At 37.6% G+C, this 24,498-nt stretch overlaps 2 protein-coding genes and 1 pseudogene across 2 annotated transcripts; 1 reads left to right on the plus strand and 2 right to left on the minus strand.

Annotated features, from left to right (window-relative positions):
* The first annotated feature begins 1,136 nt into the window (after positions 1 to 1,136).
* LOC122094396 (4-hydroxyphenylpyruvate dioxygenase) lies at positions 1,137 to 3,595 on the plus strand. The gene is made up of 3 exons (XM_042665186.1): positions 1,137 to 1,288; positions 1,797 to 2,913; positions 3,276 to 3,595. Exons 2-3 carry the CDS (start codon positions 1,814 to 1,816, stop codon positions 3,460 to 3,462), a joined length of 1,287 nt encoding a protein of 428 aa, XP_042521120.1. The 5' UTR covers positions 1,137 to 1,288; positions 1,797 to 1,813; the 3' UTR covers positions 3,463 to 3,595.
* A 9,600-nt stretch (positions 3,596 to 13,195) lies between these two features.
* On the minus strand, positions 13,196 to 22,204 carry LOC122094010 (acetylornithine aminotransferase, mitochondrial-like). The gene is made up of 3 exons (XM_042664593.1): positions 21,333 to 22,204; positions 19,676 to 20,110; positions 13,196 to 13,883 (listed from the first exon to the last, which is right to left on the minus strand). Exons 1-3 carry the CDS (start codon positions 21,759 to 21,761, stop codon positions 13,344 to 13,346), a joined length of 1,404 nt encoding a protein of 467 aa, XP_042520527.1. The 5' UTR covers positions 21,762 to 22,204; the 3' UTR covers positions 13,196 to 13,343.
* On the minus strand, positions 13,892 to 19,667 carry LOC122094011 (annotated as a pseudogene).
* Positions 22,205 to 24,498: the final 2,294 nt, after the last annotated feature.

A 24,498-nucleotide genomic window follows, 5' to 3' on the forward strand; every position in this document is an offset into this window, starting at 1 on the left:
TATTGAATCAGTATAGATTATTGAATGCCAATTACAACAAAATGTGTTTCAAGTTTCTACATGATTGAATAAAAAATTAATATTAAAAATAAAAACTAAAAATTGAAAAAGGGAGAAAATGATATTTAATAAGTAATGAGAGAAACAAAAGAGGAATTTTCTTCTGATTTAGAATTTATAACTTTCTTTTCATTATTCCTTATCTAATTTTGAAAAGTTGTTCAAATTTTGGGGTAAGAAAAAAGAAAAGTTCAAAATCCTAATGTGTGCTAATACATCCACTCATATATTATATGATATATTATATATGTTATACATGTTTCGATCATATTTGTGAAGGGTTTGGCTAGATACTATTTTCAAGATGATTTTAATCTAAATTATTCCATTTATTTTATATTCTAGATACTTAAATTAATACTCTGTGATGTTGAACCATCTCTCGCAAGTTGATAGACTCATTCTTTATATTATTGATGATATAAGAACAGTAATAATAAGTCACACACACATATTTAGGAAATACAAAAACAAAAAAAAAAAAATTCACAATCATACTAACAAAATGACCTAAAAATCTGAGTCCTAATAAGTGATTTTTTTTGACTGAAAAGCTAAGACTTCATTGTCCTTATCAACTCATCCAAAATAACAGAAGAATTATAAATCTCCAAAATAATACATAGGAATATCACAAATAGAACTATTGCGATGTTCATATTATTATAAAAAACTATCATTGTATTTTCATATATCTATTCAAGTACACATGCGGTATGATAGGTTTTACCCTTATTAAAAAAAAAAAAAAAAATTGGAAAAAGAGTGCCATCCTAAATGTGCAAAAAATAAAAGAAACAAATTGTTTGATTTTATTTTTTATTTTTTTGTTGGAAAATTATTTGATAGTTCAATGGGTGTCAATAAAAAAATATTTTTATTTATTTAATGGGATTATGGGAATGCTTATCTAGTCAGGAACTAAGACCATCTAAATGATTTTTATTGTTATTTTTTTATTCCTTTATTTATTTACTCCGGATAATGTTCACTTTAAAGCCAACAAAACGAAGAAAAATACGATAAAACTTCCAACGTGGCCCCAACCAGTCAAAACTTGTAACGTGTCAATCTTACCCGTCAACTCCCTCTATCTTCCACCTAAGCTCACGCCCCTCACCTCCCCTCCTCTATGTATCCCTGTTGTGTTTTTCAAATCCTTCGACGATAGAAACAAGAGAGAGAGAGAGATTGAAGCGAAGAAAAGATCTTCTCCGGCATTTTGTAGGTATGTTTGCTTTATTCTATATGGGTTGGGGATCATTAGGCCTGAGTTTCAGTAAGGTTTTGGAATTGGATTCAACAGAATGATTCGAGATGAGTGATTTGGCTTTCTTCTGAAACTTTTCCTAAGATTTTAGGAGGATTCTGTTTCTTAATCCTTACCCAGTCTCTACTAGGAATCCATTATCAGTTTCTGCAAAGCTAAGCAAGAACCAGGGATCTTATTCATTCACTTGAAAGCACAAATATAGTTTAGTTGTGGGATTTGCTCATGTAGCTGTCAAAGGATATCCTCCCAAACCGAATCCATAATCACAGAGATAATTGGATTTCCTTCACCTCTAATGTGTTGGCTCACAACCATTACCTCAAACATAAAAAACAAAACTTGTGACACGCAAACCCACCTGCTTCACTTATTATCCTGTGATGCTAAGGAAATAAAGAGAAGAAAAGCATAAGTTTTTTCGCTTTCTCTGCTATAATTGATCTTTCTCTTTCTTGCTTCACAGGAAAAAAGAGAGTGAAAATGGTGGAGAAAGGATTCAAGCTAGTGGGTTTTGCCAATTTTGTTCGCCAGAACCCTAAATCCGATCGTTTCCATGTGAAGCGCTTCCACCACATTGAATTCTGGTGCACTGACGCCATTAACCCAGCCAACCGCTTCTCTTGGGGCCTAGGAATGCCCATCGTCGCCAAATCTGACCTTTCCACGGGAAACCAAGTCCACGCCTCTTACCTCCTCCGTTCCGGCGACTTCAACATCCTATTCACCGCCCCTTACTCCCCCTCCATCTCCGCCACTGACAACCTCGTCCACACAGCGGCCATCCCCACCTTATCCCACTCTGCCGTCGCCTCTTTCGCCGCCACCCACGGTCTTGCCATCCGAGCCATCGCCGTTGAGGTCGAAGACGCCGTTGTTGCCTTCAACGCCAGTGTCGCCAATGGTGCAAAACCTTCGTCTCCTCCGGTGGAACTTGATGGCGGTGCTGCGGTCATTGCCGAGGTCCAACTCTACGGCGATGTAGTCCTCCGCTACGTCAGCCATAGGACTCCGGATCCAATCTTTCTTCCCCGATTCGAGAAGGTTGATTCATCCTCGTTCCCTCTTCTCGATTACGGGATTCGCCGTCTTGACCATGCGGTTGGTAACGTTACTGACCTGGCTAAGGCGGTGGCTTACGTGAAGGAATTCACGGGGTTCCATGAATTTGCAGAGTTTACAACAGAGGATGTGGGTACCACTGAGAGTGGTTTGAATTCGGTTGTTCTAGCAAACAACGATGAGATGGTGTTGTTGCCAATGAATGAGCCAGTGTTTGGAACAAAGAGGAAGAGTCAGATACAGACTTACTTGGAGCATAACGATGGACCTGGAGTGCAGCACTTGGCTTTGATGTCTGAAGATATATTTAGGACATTGAGGGAGATGAGGAAGAGAAGTGGAGTTGGTGGGTTTGACTTCATGCCATCGCCACCGCCTACATATTACAGGAATTTGAAGAACAGGGCTGGGGATATCTTGTCTGATGAGCAGATAAAGGAGTGTGAGGAGTTGGGGATTTTGGTTGATAGAGATGATCAAGGGACTCTGCTTCAAATCTTCACCAAGCCCGTTGGTGACAGGTAATGTTGATTCCATTAGCTGTGTCAAACCAGTTGGGTCTAGCCATTAATGGTCTTTTCTCTTTTGGCTGACCTGATCTGAGGTTCTTGGATCACTCTGGCTCTGCTTTTGGTCGTCCAAAATCATTTTTTTTTAATCAAATTGAGAATTAACATGAAGAAACAACATGTTTTGTTGCAGAAAGCACCTAACTGATCTTAGAAACACAAAAGATTGTTTTCTTTGTACTGGTTTTTAATTTAATTCAGGTCAAGCCCTCTTGGGCTGGTAACTTGGCAGGTAGAAGAGTACCACTGAAATTTCTTTCATGGACTAATAACATGTATTAATTGATTTCTTTACTTTGTTCTTTGGGTTGCAGGCCCACCATATTCATAGAGATAATACAGAGGATTGGTTGCATGTTGAAGGACGAAGAGGGTAAGACATATCAAAAGGGAGGTTGTGGAGGTTTTGGAAAGGGAAATTTCTCAGAGTTGTTTAAATCTATTGAAGAGTATGAGAAGACCCTTGAGGCCAGGAGAAACACAGAAGCAGCTGCTGCATGAGAAAAGCATCTAAACAACCACTTCTGTTGATTAGTTTATCAAAATAAATATTGTATCGGTTATCAGCTTTGTATGACTTGCAAGTAAATCTGACAGTTGCTGTTTCTGAATAATAGAGCTGTTATATTTTCAATCTTAGTTCATTTTTAAGATTTCACTTTTTCAATCACATTAAAAAATTAAAATAATATGGATCTGAATCAATCTTTAAATTTTCCCTATTCATGGCTGCGGAGCTTGAATATCACAGTTCAATTTATTGTAGATGCTCTTGTGACTGCAAGAAGGATGAATCCCCCTGAATGGTGAAAACATGGCTATCACTTCAAATGGGAAACTAGTTCTGCCGCATTGTCGTTTTGATGGAGATTGGATCTGCTGCTCATACAATTACCTGGGTGTACTGGTGAGCATCCAACGCCGGTCTCTTTTGCTTTCAAATATACCTCTCTTTCACCCATGTAATAGCAAGAAATGGGACAAGTGTTGGTTGTTCACCCGTATGAGCAGCGGATCCATTCTTGTTATGATAGATTGAAAATTTTGTGGATGGATAGGACCCATGGTCCTCTGCTCACAAGTCAAGCTTGAAATTGTGCATATCCAACTTCTTCTCATTTTGATTTGTGGGTTTGAAAACAATAGGGAGTGCATGTGAGCAGAGGACAATGGGTTTGAAAGCTAACTTTTGACCAATCCAAAATAGATATCCTAACAGTCAAAGTTGCAGTATCATTCATCCACGTTGCAAAATGAGATGCTCTTATCCAACCAATCCAAAATAGATATCCTAACAGTCAAAGTTGCAATATCATTCTTCCACATTGCAAATTGAGATGCTCCTATCCAAAGATTCCATGTTTAGACTGTCGTCTAAAACTGTGCAACTGGAGGCATATGATGCACAGTCCTAAATCGTTCTTAGCTAAAATCCACATCAGTCATGCTCATGAATTGAAACTATGCAATCCATGAACTTTTTACACCACATATCATGTTTGGATGGCTGGGAGTAGGAATATATTTTGATAAATCATACTTAAAAGGAAGTATCTGATTTTTTATGGGAAGGCAGGCCCCAAGGAGAGCAAGGATCCATGTAGCAGATTTCACTTAATTAGCTGAGTTTTTTTTTTTTTTTTTTGACTGGCTGGTGTTGTGTATTTTCCTTTTACTTTCATCTTTCCTTTTTGTCTTTGTTTAGATCTATGTAGCCGACCCAATTAGGTTGGGATAAGGTTGAGTTTGTCATTGTCGTCGTCGTCATTTTAGGCAGGCCCCAAGGAGAGTTGAACTCATGAGTCACCATAACTTAATTGTGAGATGTTAGGTCTTTGCCAACTGCTTACCCCTTTGGAGTTTAAGAAGTCACTGATTAATGGTTATAAAGTTGATAGGTCACATCAAGCCAAAATAGTGATAAATACCCAGCCCTTGCAAAGTAAAGCAGAAGATCAAAAACAAACAAACAAACCAAAAAGGCAATAAAGGGATGAGCAACTGTATCACAATGAAGCATGCTTCCAAATTCCTATGCTTTTACTTGTCATATACGAAAATGACAGCATCTGGTCTATGGAGGTTAATGGAAGCTTCATAATTTTTACAAATACCTGATCCATCTCCAGTCATTTGCCACAGTAGAAATCATGATTGATACATCATAAAATGACTGATTGCATAGTTAAATAACCAAAAGTCTTGATAAAGTTGGTCTTGGACATGCACCAGGTAGTTATATTCATCAATATGTGATATTGTTGATTGATTATAACAACCATGAAACGGTGGCCTTCACTTCACTGGACGTACCAATGGTCCTTACATGGAATCAATATTAAGGTTGACATTCATCATCTCCATCTTCGTCATCCTCTGTTCAACCATCTTCAACTCTGTCCCACCGTCACTAGTCCAGGTTAGAATGTCCCTTTGGTTTCAGGATTGCTTCCCAACCTTTGGAATGGTCGGGCGAGTCCTTGAGGCTTAAATTCGCAGAGTAAAGACTTTGGGATCGGAACTGGTGCTTGGAGATTCACCTTTCTGATCACTGCCTGCTCTTACATCCCAATGGCTACTGTTTTTCCTTTTACCCCCTCCTCTTACTCATCATCTCTCCTCTTCCAGCTTAACAGTCAATGAATCTTCTTCAGATTCAAGTATGGGAGCCGGCGACTTCACTCCAGCAGAAAATCATGGTCAAGTTAAGTTGTACCAGAGAAGATTGACTATTAAATTACTATTTCGACTTCTCCATTATTCAGATGCCAATAGCAAAAAATCATATGAAAAGATCCAACTTTGAAACTACAATGCATACTTGATCACATGAAATTTAGTTTCTTATCAGTTTGGAGTTGACATAGCATAGTTTGTAAGCAAGTCATGTTCAAGATTCAAAGTAGGGAATTCACTCACTGAGAAAATCTATTAGGAAACATGTCCACACTCCTTACTATATTTTGGTGTTAACAAACAAACATACGTCTTTAATTTGGTTTGATAAAATATGATTAGCTTGAAGAAAGGGTAATTAGTTTGAAGAAACACTTAGAAGGGTCGAATCAAGACATCAAGGTTTTAATTCATATAAACATGGCCTTAAAGCTTAAAGGCATTAAAGATCCAAGATGATAAGCTTAAAGGCATTCAAGATCCAAGATGATAAAGACAATCAAGACTCAAGAAAATGAAGATATCAAGGCTCAAGATGATGAAGACATCAAGACCCAAGATGAAGACCATAGGATAGAGAATATATTTTGTAATCTGTACACACATTGCATATGCACGCACCTCGTGGATCATACTAGAATGACTGTAGGTGGTAAAGTACTCTAGCAAATCTCTGTGTAAACAGTTTGACCTGACTCAAGGGCATTTTGGGTAACCTTAGAGTTAATATCAGGAAATCGACCTTTATAAATGTTGTAGGAAATCGAGTCACGATTCCAACACAACTAGTTTCGGATTAAACCGAGGTCGAACCAAAAAATTATGGTCAAAGTATCGTCGACAGGTCAGTATGACAAAATTCTGTCATAACAGAATCTGTCAAGCTGGCAGTCGACCGAATAGAAGTGTCGGTAAACTGGTAGAAAGTCCAGGTCGACCGGTACCTCCCTGGAAAAGCTCCAATGGCTAGTTTTTTACCTCAATGGCTCTTTCTGGTCGACCGGATACCAATGGCGGTCGACCGGTGGTCCCAGAATATGACCGTTATAGCCTGCTTTCCTGCCTAAAATGCTTCACTAAGCTCACCTATAAATACCAAAAGCTGCTCTTAATTAAAAATAATTAAGAAAGAGCATTAAGAGCATCATTGTAAGTATTCAAGAGTCACTAAGATTATTCTATCCTACTTAAGTTGTTCGATTACTCTAATCCCAACAAAAGGCTCAAGTCTCAATCAAGTCCTCCACTCTCTCTTGTGCAAGTCAAAGCCATAAGAGAGGACTTTACTAAAGATGCATCATTCATCTCTCATTCTTATCATTTGTATCACACTTGAGGTATTCTTCTTATTCCACTACTTCATATTTATTTCTGTTTTTACAATTCTAGACTATACTTAGGATTGTAAGAATCCTCTTATCCTTAAAAGAGTGTAAGGTGCCTCTCTACCTTAAAGGAGATTGTAAAGGTGTCTCTCTGTCTATAAAGGGGATTTGTAAGGGTACTCTTATCTATAAAAAGATTGTAAAAATTTTCTTCCATACCTACCATACTGAAAGGGAGAACTAGTGGAATACCTTACAAGAGGATTCTTGTAAGGAGTGGACTAGATTCGAATTGAGTCGAACCACTATAAATCTTGTGTTGTGTGGTTATGTCTATTTTACTTATTCCGCATCATCTTTAATTTGCAATCACACTTGGGACCTATACATCGAAAAAAGTTAAAATTTCTATTAGTATAACCTATTCACCCCCCCCTCTAGGTTATTTCAAAATCCTTATCCACATAGTTTCATACTTTGTCGTCCCTCATCAATGGAACCCACCACAGCAATAGTAATAATATGTGGAGCATAGGGACCCAACGACCGTAGGATGGAGTAGACATCGCATACATTCCAATAAAAAATCGAGTCATGAACATTATCTCCATCATTTCCTGAATGGTAGAAGGAACCAATGTGTTAATAAGAAACACCAAACTGAAATAATTATATTCCTTATGACTTCTAAAGGCAACCTTAACATCTAACAACTGCCTTTTCTGCTTTGTTATTGAAAATACATAAATCGTATTTCGGAAATTTCTAACTTAAAAGAAATATTTAAAATGTGCTAAGAAAAGAGTGAAAAATAATAAACTTAGAAAGCAGCATGCTGGAACAATATATATATATATATATATATATATATATATGTGTGTGTGTGTGTGTGTGTGTGTGTGTGTGTATTCTAGCTTTCAAGAAAAGAAGAGAAGTCACTTTCTTTATCCCAAATCAGTGTGCATCCATGCCATATTTTGCACAGCCCAGGGGAGCCTTATACCTTTCACTTCCCTTTTGGACCCCTCGCAGACAGCTTGTGCAGAAATTCATGGAACCATAGGAGCTGTTTGCCCCAGCCAGGGCTAAATCCACAAATCAAAAGCTTCTTAAATAGGAAATTGTGTATATCCAACTTCTTCTCATTTTGTCCCTTCAATGTCTCTTTTTGGGCATGAATATGTATTGATTTATGGAAGCTTCAGATTCAAAACCCCATGGCCCACCTTTCAGAATTTACAAGCAGGGTCATTGGTTGAGTTTTAAAGCATGATAGAAATGAGAAGGGAAGGGAAAAAGTTAAGCAGAACAGAGGATAAAAGGCTACCAATTGTGTCCTTAGGTGGGCTTCCATGTTCTGATAGATTTCTGATGATGGGTTCAGCTCCATGAGCCTATTAACATCAAACGGTGAGAAGTGGTACTCCCTTAGGGTGACCAGTTGTGCCTAGAGCATTAAAGCTCCAGTGTGTTTGTGATCCAGCTCAAGCACTGAAGTGGCTTCTTCTCTGCCTAATCTTTTGAACTTCTATTTCAATTAGCTGAAGTGTGCCAATAGAAGTTCAAAAGATTCAGAGCAAACATGAGTAAATAAATAGGTCTCCAAGAAGATAAAAGGCAGAAAAGAACCTTATTCATATTTCACCATTGCAATAGACGACAAATAATTACTCTCTCTCTAATGTGGTTCAAACCTTCAGTGTTCTAGGAAAGAGTCTAGAAGCAATAACTAAGAACTGAGAAAGTTTTGCAAATATGGATGTTCAGATTTGAGGAACTGTTTTTAGATATGATGTAAACAGATTTCAGAAGTCAGATTTGAAGGCTGGAAACAATGTTTTAGCAGATGTTCTAATTAAGTCTGTTTAAAAGAGTTATAGACAGTACAGAGGACTCTCAAACGATGGTAGAGAAGAAAATAACCTTAGTACAGAAAACAGCAATGGTTTAGTTTGCTAGAATATGCATGAACCAAGGTTTTGACGAAAGGACTGACATGATCTTCATTACTAGAACCAGGTTACCGTTTACCATAGGAAGGGGCCATATGTACAGAGGAAGCAGAACCCACTTCTGATCTCTTCCAACAGAAGTCAGTCTTCAGTGAATGGTCTGATACATTCAAATTCAACTTTGATTTTTCCCCTAGCTTATTAATGCACTTGTCTGGGCTTTAAGAATCATCAAATGGGTAAAAATTTGGAACAAAGATCTCCTTGAAGGCTCCTACTTCATAGCAATAAAATTCCAGTGCACATTCACTAAGCTGTTGTTTAACAAGACAACCATATTAGAAATTGCCCATTTGTTCTCTTTTTGGGTGTTACTCCCTACTTCTCTGTGCAGTATATAAACTGGATGAAACCTAAATTTTGTTGACAAACTGAATCAGAGATACAACCCTGCTACCAGAGTCAAAATGGAACTTCTTCGATCATATGATAGTTATCTTCGAGTCCGAATCAGGTTCTCGTACGAGAACCTGAGTTTCGATTCTCATACAACTAAGCGGTGGACGTGTGTAATCCACTCATTATCTTTCCTAATTTTTTGAATGACCACCTATCTCTTCCTATTTTCTCTCTTATTCTCTTTTCTCATACCCCTTCTCTCTCCTCAAGGCTTTTCAAATTTTTTATTTTTTTTAATTATGATTGAACATTCGATTATCGTTAATCCTACAAAATAGTCGACTACCTTATCTCTTTCCTTAATTCTTTTCTTTCTTTTTTTCCTTAAGTTCATTTTCTCTCCGTCTCCCTCTCAATCTCTTCTTATTTTCTCTCCTACTCTTTTTTCCCAAACTCCCTCTCTCCTCACCGTTTATCAAAATATTTTTCCCCATTAAAATAGCTTTATTTTAATCCTACAAAATAGTGGACTCCCTATTTCCTTTTTTTTTTTTTTTTTTTTAAGTTCATCTCTCTCTCTCTCTCTCTCTCTCTCTCTCTCTCTTAATTTTCATTGACATTTTTGTCTTAAAGCTCACTTAAAACCATCTACCATACCAATACAATGCAATCAAATAAAAAAAATGAAAAATGAAGAATTTTTCCTCATCCATAGAGGACGGTTCACCCATCATCCTAGGGTTCACAAATCTCTATAGGGTTTTAGTACAAGTCCAAAATACCTTTTTAATATCCTCTTCCATTCATATGAAGCCTATGATGAATGGATCACTGTGGTTAAAAGAAAACAAGATTTCTCCACCTATAGAGTTATCAAAAGGGTATTTTGGACTTAAGGTTTTAGTATAAATATTGTTAGAATCAATTAATTAAAAAAAGAATAATAATTTTTAAAAATAGAAAATAGTTTTTTTATATATATAAAGAAAAATAATATATGACATTTAAATAGAGAAGAGAGATAAAAGGCATTTAAGTCTGAAGAGAGAGAGAGAGAGAGAGAGAGAGAGAGAGAGAGAGAGAGAGAGAGAGAGATAACACTATTGTAGGTAATCCCGGTAGTAAAATTTAGTGGAGCACATGTATCGGCAAAAGAGACGTACGAGAACCCAAGACTAGGTTCTCGTACGAGGACTTGATCTAGGCTTGTTATCTTTTTGGGGTGTGAGCACAGTTGATTTGGGAATGGAACTTCTAGGAAGATATTGGAGCATCTTTTATAGAACTTTATTCATAATCTCAGTCTCTCTATCTCTTAACAATAACAACAACATCTATAACCCTATTCCAACTTAATGGCGTCAGCTATATGGAGATTCTAAGCAAGGACAAATGTGAGGATCCGTGCAAAAAGATTGACGGGTTATAGCTAATTATAATAAGTGTCAACTGTCAACCTAACACACGACTACAAATTAGCCACAGGCTTATAACGACAGATTATAATAAGTTACCGACTGTCTACTTCACGTACCATATAGATCGATCAAGCCAAAATGTCCTACATGCATTACGTCCATCATCAAGGCAATCTATCACCCAACTTACGTTTATAAAAAGAGGAATGAGACAACGAATTCTTAACAGTCTGCTAATCTATCCATCTCCTAATCCTCCACAAATCGTGATTACTAAATCAAAACATGAAATAAGTGCATCATGTTCAGAATTGCTCCTCGTTATGGAGGAAGATGCTAAGTATAGGCTCCTTGCATGACTGTACATTCATCACAAAATTGGGGATGGGTCTTCTACCTATCTTTGGTTAGATTCGTGGCATCTTGCAACACTATTGCTTAATAGATTTGGGGACCGAATCAAGTATGATGGTAGCTTTGATAAGCTGGCTAAAGTCCAATCCATTCTTGTGACCGAAGGTGGAATCTTTTTTTTTGGTTGAAGTAATTTTATTCAGTAGAATGTGAAGGACTCATGGAGTCACTATTACATAAGTGAACTAACCACAGAGTGGAGAGAGGCCAGGTTGTCACACATTCTAACGACACAACCTTCTGGACCAAGCTATCAGCAACTAGGTTAACACATCTTGGAATATTGATGAAAGAACACTCCGAAAAATATGATGAGAGGTGTTGGATGTCCTTGATGAGATTAAGAACAGACAATGGGGGGGGGGGGGCTCGAGTTTCTCACAGTTTCCATCAACTTTTGAGGCCCTTAGAGAGGTGTGGGAACAATTAGGTAACATTCAGAGTCGTGACGAGCTTGGTAATGATGCCATCAACGGAAATGATCCTCTTCTAAAATCATCTCTACTAGATCAGCATGGGACATTGTGAGGAGCCCTTCCCTTAAATGTCATGGGTGTTTACTGTGTAGTTCAACAACTATATATTCCTGATCACTTGGCAACGACTTAAGAGGTGCTTGGTAGATGATCTTCTTACTGAAGATTAGCTTAAGAAGAGAATTTTTTTTCCCCCTTTTTTATTGCTTTTGTTGGACAAGGTTCGAGAATAGATATTACTTATTCTTAGGATGCTCATTACAAGCAAAATGGGGAGCATAAAGAGGTTTTGTTCTCCCTTCGAAAGAACTGGTAGTCACGTAATCATGGAAGCTCAGTGGATTAAAATGAAAATTTGATGGAGATACCATTGGTTGCGTTGCCAAGTTAGCTTTTTATTCTAATATTACGCACACTAATATATTCTAGAATAAGACAAGGACAATGCCATCCGTCATTTTTTATATCCTTGTGGATGTGAAAGATGGTTGCAAAGTCATCATTCCGCTCGAGAAAAAATCTCCTAGGAATTTATTCCATGTCCAGAAGTGCGGGTCCCATCTCTTAAGGGTGGTGGGTGATAATTTTCGTGTTCCAGAATTCTTTTTTCTTTTGGAATAAATTGATATGTCCTAAGTAAAGGAAACAAAAAACAAAAACAAAAACAAAAACAGCTAGACTGATTGTGAGAGATGTCAAGAAGGAAAGAAAATAGTGACAGATACATAGCTTCCATTCTTGAAGAAATGGTACATTCAAGTTCTTTCGAGTGTCGTCTTTTGCCCCCGTTATTCTGTGCCGGGTTCTCTGTACTGTGGTATTGGGCTGCTTTGATTTCTTTGGTTTTTTCTAGCCCTTGGGCCCTCTTTGAGAGAGTAGGCCTGTCAACCTACTGGCTTATTTTTTTTTCTCTGGTATTTGCAATAAATTGATATCATTTAAAAAAGAAAAAAGAAAAAAGAAAAAAGAGGGGGATGAGGAAGAATCCCATCGTAATTTGATGCTTTGTTTTGTTTTGGAATAACATTCCCAAATTATATAAGATTGAGGAAATCTTAATTCATAAGAGAGAGCTCATGTGCCACTTGGGGTGCGTACCTGTGTGTTGGGATCATAGTTAGCAAATTCGGATTTAGAAATTATTCGGGCGAAGAATTATTCGGAATAATTCGGTTGATTAATTTAAGAATTCGGTCAAAAAAAGGTCAAAAAAGCTTATTGGGGTTTTTTTTTTTTATAAAATACTGTTTAAGTGGACCGAAAAATTCGGTTTAATTCGGATTCGATCCGAATTATTCGCGTTTTATATTCACTTTCGAAAAAATCGCGAATTTTACCGAATTTTATTTTTAATTCGGATTCGGTCAAAATTTTTGATAAAATTCGAAAAAATTTGGTTCGGCCGAATTGATAACACTGGTTGGGATAGTGCCGGGTCCTCCTAGCTGTCAGATGCGCAATGCGGCTGGAGAGGATCTGAACCCCCCAAAAATACTGTGGGATGGGTTCGCCATATTACGACTCCATACAGCCAAAAGAGAAAAAGGGCATTGACATTAAGAGGACTCGCACTCTTAAGAGATAATTTATCTCTACTATTTCCACTCATTTCAAATTACAATACTGATACATTCTTCCATCATAGTCAGGACTGCCTAAGAAAAATATATCTAAATGTACCTGGCACCTGCAACTAACCTTTGACATCTCTTATCTGTTTTATTAGTTCGAACTGCTCTTATCAAGAGCAGGCATGCACTCCGACAGAATCTTAGCTGCACATTCCAGTTCCTCCTCAAATATGACCAATGGAGGAACAAGCCTCACAACATTTCCTTTTCCAGCAGTAAGAATCAGAAGGCCAGAGTTCCTGCAAGCATCTACTAGTGGTGCTGCAGGCACATCCAGTTCTATCCCAGTAATAAGCCCAAGGCCCCGTATTTCCTTCACATGTGGATTTCCTCCTAGCTTCTGAGATAGTAGTTCCTTCAAGTACTCGCCCTTCTTGGAGACACTGGCTAGGAATCCAGTCTTACTGATCTTATTCAAGACAGCCAGGGCAGCATTACAAACAAGGGGCCCGCCTGCAAAAGTGCTACCATGGTCACCAAAATTTATGGCAGCAGCAACTCTCTCAGTCACAAGGACAGCACCAATGGGCAGACCTCCAGCTAGAGGTTTGGCAAGTGTCATCATATCCGGGGTTACTCCATATGACTCATAGGCCCAGAGATACCCAGTTCGGCCTAATCCACATTGAACCTACAGAAACAGAAAAGGAAAACATATGCCTATCAGATGCGCCTCAAAGGAGAAAACACAAACTATCAAATGGGTAACCTTTTGGTTTTCTTTTTATATGAAATTATAATATAAATTCATTACAGACAATCCATCTGAGAGTTACACATAATACAGAGCAGGAAAATAGGGCCCAGCACAAGTTCACATAGCTTAGAGGAATCCTCATCAAATTTTTATGACAACTGGCAGAATTGATATAGAACAGTGGTGCCTACAACTTAACCACCCTAATACCAGGCAGAACATATCACTACATACCAACAACAACCAAGTATGACAGAACAGAAGAAGAGATATATTAATGTTTGCTGTCAAAAAGGAGACTAATGGATGTCTGACGCCAATACCAAGAAAAGTCTCCTGGCAGGTATATCACAAAATTTCCAGTAGAACAATGAATGGCAAACCATGAGGACCTATTCGGAATCATGGCAATACAAACAAAACCCTACAGTTTTTGAACTGCATGGGAGAAGGGATGGAGGGTGAGAGAAATTTGGAGCAATGAAGACCTGTCCATCTTTTTGAATGACTCATCTTTTAATTCAAATATTTTTTGGACTTGGCTAACAATACCTCTGCGGTTAGAGGTGGAACAATTAACCAACTGTCTTAAACCACACAACAATCTGGTTTTAGTTGTTAAAGGTATGGCTAAGGAGGCTATGACTAGGAAATGCACTTTTAACGTTGATGACGTTTTGTATAAACTACACTATGCTTTGTAATCCTTTATTTAGTTAGGAATAAAAAATAAAAAAACCTACAGTTGCCTAGAGTTTCCATGAGACCAAACAACCAGCACTACCCACAATCATTTTTGAGCAGTCAAATGTAAACATATAAATAGGTTAGGCTTCTTTCTTCATGCCAATTCAAAAGCAGAAATCCACCATCATAAATACAACACGAAAATTATGCATAGAGTTTTATCAATAAGCATGCCACGGTTGCCACCATATTTCAAAAAGCAGAAAAATTCTACACAATAAATCATCTCACCCTATCATGACAGTAAAATACTACAAACATAAAATTTTGGATGCACCCTCTTACAAATGCACATGCACTCTGATCATTTCATCAACTGTTAATTGTATGCATGCCATTTTAGGCATATCTACAATATCGTCTGTAAAGAAAACTGATGCACAGACTACTCTGGACTAATAAGAATTCAATTAATAAAAGAATAATAATAAAACAAAGGGAAATTATAACAAGGGTCTGTTATTTATCCAAACATAACAAGACATCTATTACCCTCTTAAAATTACAGTAAAGGATGCGAATGGAAATAAATTTAAGGGGTAATTAAATAAAATCACACAGATTGTTCAAATTTAAATGAAAAGATAAAAATAAATAAATAAATAAACTCAAACAAAATTTCATAATAAAGGGTTAAATGGTAATTAAACATAATCCATCTTCCCCAAAATCATCTATCCCGCCTCTCTCATCTCTGGCAGTGTGGGAGATCCCGAAGGTAGCATCTCATTTGTCCCTCTCTCTCTCTCTCCGAATTTCTAATCTTTCCTATTTGCAGTTCTCGAAGTTCTAAACTACATTTGTTTTTAGGGCATGAGGCAACTCTCTTGTAGGTACGTCTCTTTCCCATTCTCTCTCTCTTGCTTCATGTCTTTGTTATTATCTTCCTTCTCATTGAACAATTCAACTCAGCGACTCACTGACTCAAATCTGTAATCCAAATTATGAAAATACGAGTAAGATGTGGTAGTTACCCATTAAATAAATCCTCTCAAAATGGCTAAACAGGAACTGTTCTACTGCTGTCATAACTCGTCCCTGCTACTGCATCATCACTCTCGTTCTCGCCAGAGATTTCCTCGAGTGACCTGCCTTTTGACTCCGGCACCAGTGTAAAGATCATCCCAAAGAAGTTAACCACACCAAGCATGAAGAGGGTGTTCCTAACTCCAATAGCAGCTGGGTACCCAGGGTCCGCCAACGCCTTGTCCTTGTTCTATGCCGCGTAAAGGAACCCAAAAGCCCCCACTATGGCTCCTGCCTTCCCTGCCGCCGCCGATATCCCATGACACGTCGACCTCAACCATGCCTGGAATATCTCCGCCGGTACCACAAATGTGGTCGAATTTGGCCTGAACTTTGCGAAGAAGAAGGTGAAGGCGTACAATACCACAAACCCAAGATGGTTATGGTGATGCCAATGTTTGTATGGAATGGCCAATGTGAACATAAACACCGTCATCATGAAGAACCCCATCAATTGGATCCAAAACCTCCCTATGATGTCGACGAGCGCCACCGTGAACCAATACCCAGGACCAGTACTGCAAGGTGCTATCAGTGTCTGAGCCCTCACGATCTTGAACACTTCTAGAGCACTCATCGTCTTTGCACTAGGAATCCATCCAATATCTGAGAAAATGTCCTTCTAGAACAGATTTTGACCGTAAAACGCAATATCCAATAAGAACCATGTGCTGGTGGTTCCCAATAGAGGAAGCCCAGGTCGACGAGCAAATTCCTAGGAAAAAATACCAAATGAGTTGGAGGGATCTATCGCCATCCTCTACACCTTCTCTTGTTCCAATTCCGGTTCCAATTCCATGTCCAAAATCCTCTCCATATATAGATGCGACAAGCAACAATAATCCACGAAAAAAAATGAAAAACAGAGAAAGAGAAAGATTCAAGTTGGAGAGGTTTACTCTACGATTAGGACATCACAGAAGGTGATTAGGTTTCAGAGTAGAGAAGAAATAAAGGAAGGCACTCAAGGGTAGGGGCGTAATGGCTGCTCTTAGGAAGACGATGTTGTGGGTTGCATGGCAACAAGCGGGAGAGAAAGACAAAAAAGAAGAAGGAAATGATGATGATGGGTCGGTTGTCTTCGCCTACCTTGCCGTGGAAATTTCGACCTGAAACAAAAGAGGTAAAGGCAGGGACTGGGGAGTACATTACGAAAGGACAGAAATGCCCTTTTAATTGTTAATTTACAATATAATCATCAATTTCTAATAAAAGAAAATAAAATGTCCAATTTGCCCCCATTAATTAACCTTTTAATGTCTTATTGCTCTTGTGTATTAGTCTTTTCACCATTTTGTTATTTTTCCAAACGTAACCCACCCTTGTTACATCAATAACAACCCTAAAACAAATCTGTGGTGTTCTGACACTCAGCCCAGACCGCTAAGTCAAGCAAGATACTTGGTCATGAAAACAAAGGATCTAATCCTTCCACTCATGGGAACACCAAAAAACCAAAAGGAAAAGGTCAATTGTCCTTTCCTAAAGATTCCAGCAACCTGCTTGGTTAAAGCATGTTTTGAATGAGGGTGGTTCTGTTGATAAATTGAACTGGTTAGGTGGTTGGTTACCTGGTGACCTTTCACCGAAACAGATTAAAAGCTTGGCAAGGTTTAAGAACATTGATTAGAGAACTAGAATGGATAAAATCTAGACAATCAGAAATTAGAAACAGTGTGTGGTGGAGAAACTAACCTTAGTTATTTAGTTAATTATTGTATTCAGGAAAGGACACTCTTATAAAGTCCTTATCATGTTCAATTTCCAGTTTCATGTTAGATTAGGACTCTTCCTATCCCACTGCTGGAAGATCAGTTCCCTTTTCTGATCTTTTAGTTTCCCTTCAAGAGCCAGTGAAATGTCCATTATAAATATTTTGTACTGGCTAAGAGCCCTCTCATGTTTTGAATATTGAAAAAAATTGAGGTTTGCCTCACGGGTGTCGCAGTTGTGCATGCTGTCCCTATTCTTCTCCTTTTTCTCGTTCTTCCTGGTTCTTCCTGTCCAGGTTAATTCCTTCCTTTTATACTACTGTGTTATTTAATTGTTATCTACAACTTCTTCTCTTTATTATCTTGTTTATTCAGCTATTGTCATTCTTTTCCTTTGCTGTCTGCAATAATACTGGGTGAGGAAAGTTTTTTAGAACTCAATGGGGTCTTTACAGTTTGGTCTGAAACTTGGAGCATGAGTTCTCCCGCCCAAGGCGACCCTGACCCCAGGGTTTCATCTTCCACTCAACTCCTGTTGTGAGATTGAAACGAGAAACTGGATCTGGTTCTGATCTTTACACCAGTTGCTGTTTCGTTTGATTACTGAGAGCGTTTAAGTTGCTAAAATGTCATGTGCAGGATTTAGCAGAATAGTGAGTTAGAACATACCTGTGAATTTTCGGTTTCATCCGAGTCTAATTGGTTGAAATCGTTCATCTGAAACCCCATCCTTCTTCCTCTGGAAGTGAACCAAACTTTCCTATTTAATTACATTTAAAGCCCCTTGTTCCTCCGCTCACATTGTTACTTGGAATTATTTATCAACTGGGTCGGCCAATAGAGATCCTAAAACAGAGTTTCGAAACCCGGGTTTGCATCAGAACTGAAAGAACTTCATCACCTAAACAACTAGTGTTCTGCTCTCCAAAACTGCAACTTCTGGTGAGGAGTACTGAAGAATTGGCCCAGCCATTTGGACCTCAATTCCTTTAGCACATTTAGTATTTCTAAATCGATAATTCACTTCTTCTATGTCCAGGTAACAAAATATTAAATCAACCATCTGAATTTACTGACAAACCCAACAAGGAGACTTGTTTAGCATCACCTGGACAAACAACACCTATAATCCATAAGGAGCTAGAATCATAGAATCATAGGATCATCTTGCCCAACACCAATGATTCATAGGAATCTACATAAAAGGAAAGACAGCTAATAGTTAAAGAAGAAAGAGCACAACAGCACACAACAATCAAAAGATTGTACAAAATTTACTAGAAGTTATGTCATGTCCCATCAGTTTATCCACCAATCAAACCACATCACATTTGACCACGAAGTAAGAATGACACCTGATGACAGCAAAAGGTGGACTCACACCACCCGAAATTGACTGTCTTCTTTGGGGGAAAAAACATAATACAAACTCACATTTCGAGGTGGATCTTTCAAAAAGCATTTAATCCCAGTACTACAACATTTTTTTCTCAATATTACCTATATACCAATATTGTATGCCTTCATTAGTGCAATGGTTAAACCATGCTAGGACGGATCTTAAAACATCATGCCATGGCCTCAAAGCCAGCAACATTGTTTCTCTGAGAAATCAGTTCTCGATGGGGATGACGTTTCAAAGCTAAGCTAAGGCATGGAAAAATGGAAAGATTCCATGCCTAAATTACAACAATGGACAAAAATTATGGGATAGTGAAAAAAAAAAAAAGGAAAATCTTATGACGGAGAGAGTAATTATGAAAAAGTGACAATTCCAACATGATTCAATTACAGCAGAAATAATAACAGAAATAGGTAGAAAATGCAACATGCAAGAGAACCTCTACCGAGGTTTTAAAAACAGAAAGTAAGAAAATGAAAAGTGGGATGACTATTGAACAACTGGACAAGAAAAGTATGCTTATTTAATCTGCTTTATATGTCACAGGTGTAGGGTGCAATGAACCAAGAATTTGATGGTTCATGCAATAGTGATCTATGAGGTCCAATACTTAACACCATAGGACATATAACCTATCAACTCATCGACATTTTCTGCCAGGATACTCTACTCCTTCTGGAAGAGCATAACAGAGAAGCCTGCTAATTGCCATATGTAAGGGCATTTTTTGACCTCTAAGATCTCAATTTGACATCACCAAGTTGTAAGTAGTAACTCCCCAAATGGGACCTTCCCACTCCTACTCATTACACAAGTATCTTTCAAAATAAACATCCTACCTCATCAAAGATAAGGAGGACTCCAGCATCATCACAAGCATTACGTAGTGACTGCAAAAATTCCTTTGTAGCACTGTATACACCCCCTTCACCCTGGATAGGTTCTATAAAAACTGCCGCTGTTTTGCCGCGTTTAATTGCCTCTTTTGCGGTTTGAATGTTCCCATATTCAAGGAAGGTGACACCGGGCATGACAGGCTCAAAAGGTGTCCTGTAATTCTCTTTGCTGGTTAACGCAAGGGCACCCATTGTTCTCCCGTGGAAGCTATTAGAAAAAGCGATAAATTCTGTGGCTGGATGTTTAACATCAGGCTGAGAAAATCTTTGAAACTTCCTCGCAAATTTAATAGCTGCTTCATTTGCCTCTGTCCCAGAGTTCGAGAAAAAGACACGATCAGCAAAAGAACACTCCACTAGACGTTTCGCAAGTTCCACCTACATCAACATGGTACTTGCATTTTAATGACCGTGAAACAGGCACGAAATATGCCAAATATCACATAAGAATTAGACAAGCAGAAAAGAGAATGTACCAAAAATAACCCACACATAATATTACAACCAATGTGTTAAGTATCTAGTATCGATATCGGTCAATGTATCTAACATAGAAATAAGACACCGTTAACCTATCCTACAGTCATGATCAATAGGCTTTCCAGCATAACTTTCAACAGTAGCAACAGGCCTTCAAATGCTTCTCAGGAATAATTTGAATTGACTACAGACATTTAAGGTCAGATCCCTTGGTGTATGTTTTTTCCTGATGATATTGTTTTGTTGGATGAAACAAAAGCAATGATAATTGCAACGTTGGAATTATGGAGATCAACCTTAGAATCAAAAGGTTTTAAGACAGATCAAACAAAAACAAAGTATATAATGTATAAATTTAGTAGCAATAGGACTAAAAGTGGAGTAAAGAAAACTGAAGATAGGGAGATATTGCGGTGTACAAATTTCAGGTACCTAGGGTCAATCAGAAATAAAGAAGGAGAAACGGAGGATAATGTTAAACAAAGAATTTAAAACAGGAGAACGAAGTAGAGGGGTGTGTCTGGAGTGTTGTGATTGACATATTCCTTTAAAACTCGAAGGAAATTTTATAGGACAATTATATGACTAATAATAATTTATGGAGTTGAATGTTGGGTAATGAAGAAACAACATATAAACAAACTTAGTGTAACAAAATGAAGTTGAGATGGATGAGTAATAAATAAAAGTTAAAATAAGGAATGAATAGATTAGAGTTAATCTAGAAGTAGCTCTGATACATGATAAGTTATGAGAAAATCATTGACGTGGTATGAACATGTGGAACAGAGCCTTTGAATGCTCTATATAGAGGATTGATTTGATTCAAATTGGAAAAACAAAATCGACAATGGTAGGCCTAAAATGACTCAAGGACAAATAGTAAAGAAAGATATGTATCGCTTTTAGGACTAATAACAAGTATGGATTCTAATCAAACTAATTGGAGGACTGGATTGCCAACCCTATTTAGTTGGGACTTGGGATAAGACTGAGTTGACTTGTATCCATGATCCACCACACCAACTCATACCAACGCATGGTATAGAAATCAGATAACAACAACTCTCATAGATACCCAAAAGCGAGAGAGATGGAGGAAAAAGAATGAAGTTCTAACCTGAGGAATCGAATAGTAGACATTACTGACATGAGTGAGAACATTTGCCTGCTCAACCACTGCTTTCACCCAATCCGGGTCACCATGGCCAAGCGCATTCACAGCTATCCCAGCAGTCATATCTACGTATTCTCGCCCTTCTACATCGTACAGCTTACATCCTTTGCCACTTGATAGAACGACTGGAGTTCTCGCATAAGTTCCCACAAGAACATTCCTTTCCGTATCCATAACATCCTTACTTCCACCAAACCCTAATTTTCCTTCCAAATTTGCAGACGCTGGAGGTTGCAAGTCCAGATTAAGAGAAGCTGAGATTTTCCTAGCATTGGCTCGAACAAAGTATCTTCCTTTCTCAAGCTTAAACAACCGAGAAAGATCAGCCGATGGTGAAACTGAATTGTTCAGAAACATATGAAGAGAGCTCATTCTCTCCGATTCTAATTTGCACACCTAGATGAAATTTTCTATGTTGCAGCTCTAAATTGTCAGATAAAACCGTTTCTATAAAGAAATTTCCGGTTTTGAACAGATAAAACGCGTCGAAGTATTCGATTTGGAGAACAAATTCGAGTATTATTGGAGGCACAGATATCAAAAAGAAGGGCGACAATTAGAGGGAAAGGAGAGATTCTATGCCCTAGAAAAGTTGCAGAAATCAATGGAGGACCAAAACCTACCACGAATTTGATTTTTTTTTTTTGCTAGATTCCACGAATTTGAAGAATCTCAATGAATTGCAGACCGAGTTGCCTTTAAAATCTCACCTTTTATTGAGGGTTTTTTTTTTTTCGGAAAAACGCCTCTGTCCTGGCATGTAGTGCCAGCGCCTAGATGCTGAGTCCTCCGATACAGAGACACTCATCCTGCTCATGCTTCCATTCCCATTGGCTCACACACTGGTGCAAGCCACACTCCCTCCTTAGGGTAGAAATCGTCTGAAATTCTCATCTCGTATAATTCCATACAATTCCACCTTAAACGGCTGACACGTGTAAATATTCCATCTCTACGGTTCAGATTAATCAACCATAATACAATGTTAATCAACCATAATACAATCTGAATCGTAAATATGGAATATTTACACGTGTCAGCCATTTAGGGTGGAACTGTATGGAATTGTATGAGATGAGAATTTCAGACGATTTCTACCCCCTCCTTATGGGTTTTCATTGACTCCCACACTAGTGCTGGGTTACACTTACTGGCAGAGAACTCTTAAGATAGTCAAAATAATTTTGAAGGGCAAAAGAATGCTCCTTAATAGTAGAGCTTGAGCCAACATAGAGTCCAATGAGGGGCCACACATGGGCTTCAAAGTAATTTTCTTTAATTTCAGAAGGATGGGGATTCCGCCCTATTGTAATAGTATTTTCCACATCAAGTTGATAAGCACATTTTGAGTGTCTTGTTTACCCAAAAAAATAATTTAATTAATTGATCAATTAATTAAAAAAAGTTAATAAGCACATGAAGTGGAATTTAGATCTCCAACAACGAACCGTGTCCAAGGCCCAACATGCATCCGACGATTGAAAGGACCCAAACACACATCCCGTGAGAGCTTTCTCCTCCAACTTCTATTTTTTGAATAAGTGTGTAGTAGAGGAGTTTACATCATCTACAAATCAAGTATTCAAATATATAATTATTTTTTTTATGTATTATGCACAATATATACATATATAAGGGGTTCGGGTTTTCTTCATGCACTGTTCTAGCTTGAGCTCAGGTAGATCTTGGCATACAAAGGTATTATGAGCCAAAGGCCTAGAAAATTCAGCCCACCCTCAAGGCTGCATTTGGTTGCAAGTGAAAGGAAAGGAAGTGAAATTGAAAACAATAGAAAACAAAAGTCCTGAAATCATGATTATGACCTACTAATTTTTTATTTTTTATTTTTTTTTTATAATATTACACATTTGATAATATATATCAAATTCAGCAGCCAAAGGAAAGCCACGTGGTGTTTGAGTGGTGTGTGACACAACTGGCTATCAGTTGATATATAGAAATGTTGCTGGATGCTCAACCTATGGTTTTTACCTGAATCCTGAGGTAACGGAAAATTATATGCAATTATTATTAGGACTTTCCCACCTTAAGATTCAACCATTCGAAATTCGCATGTAAGTATTTAGAGGAAGAGATGAGTTGAAGAATGAAAAAAAGATCAACATGAAGAAATAGAAAACAAAGAAAAGTTTAGGAATGATTGCAATGTTTCATTTTAAAACTCAAAACTATGATTCAAAATCTCTCTTGCCGTTCCATACCCAATGACTTATAAATAATTGAATTTATTCTTCTATTTTTAATCCGATTTCAAAGCGTTCTCATGAGACCCCTTTTTCTTTTCTGCCAACCGATCAACTTGCTTCAGTTAATAATCTTGGATTCTGCTTTCCTCCTTTACTTATGTCTTTGTTTGAGTTTCTTCTGTATGCTAGAAATCATAGAGAGTTTGAAGTTCCGAGATTTAATTCATAGGAAGATTATGTGTGTAATCAATCCCAGCTAAACTCTGAGTAACAAAAGGGAAGAAAATATTAGATTGGCATGAGGAGACCAGCTATTCTTGATAAAAAGTAGTCCCCTAATGATGTGGCATAGACAATATTTTTCAAGTAAGAATTTTGAATCTATAGAAGAAGAATTTGTTCTTGGAGATTAAGGTAGCGAGAAGAATATAAAGTTTAGAGAAAAAGATGTAATTGACATATATTTTTTATTTGGGATAGTATGACACCAAAAATAATAAAAAAAGAACTTACAAAATTTGGCTGCCTCCAATGTCGCAGTTAGGAATGATCCAAAAAATATTGACATTTGATGTTGAAAAAAGGAAAAATCAATCACAATTTAGAAAGGGTTAGATACTTGAAAAAACTACTAACTTTTGTTTCTGAATAGATAGGCATAATAGTGGGGCTCATCATGCAAAATAATTATAAAAGAGAGAACATAAATTATGTGAATAGCATAGCATTAATAGTTAGCATGTACTCTAACATCAGTTTGTATCATGAGGTCATGAATTCACCATTTCATCATATTCATTTGAGTCATGCAAAATAAATTCTAACAAAAAGTCTAATAGAATAGATTAGAAAATAATTAAAACTTGTGTGATGATACACTGAACAAAATGGGGGGGGGGGGG

Source organism: Macadamia integrifolia, chromosome 11, assembly GCF_013358625.1.
Source record: "Macadamia integrifolia cultivar HAES 741 chromosome 11, SCU_Mint_v3, whole genome shotgun sequence".
NCBI lineage: Eukaryota > Viridiplantae > Streptophyta > Magnoliopsida > Proteales > Proteaceae > Macadamia > Macadamia integrifolia.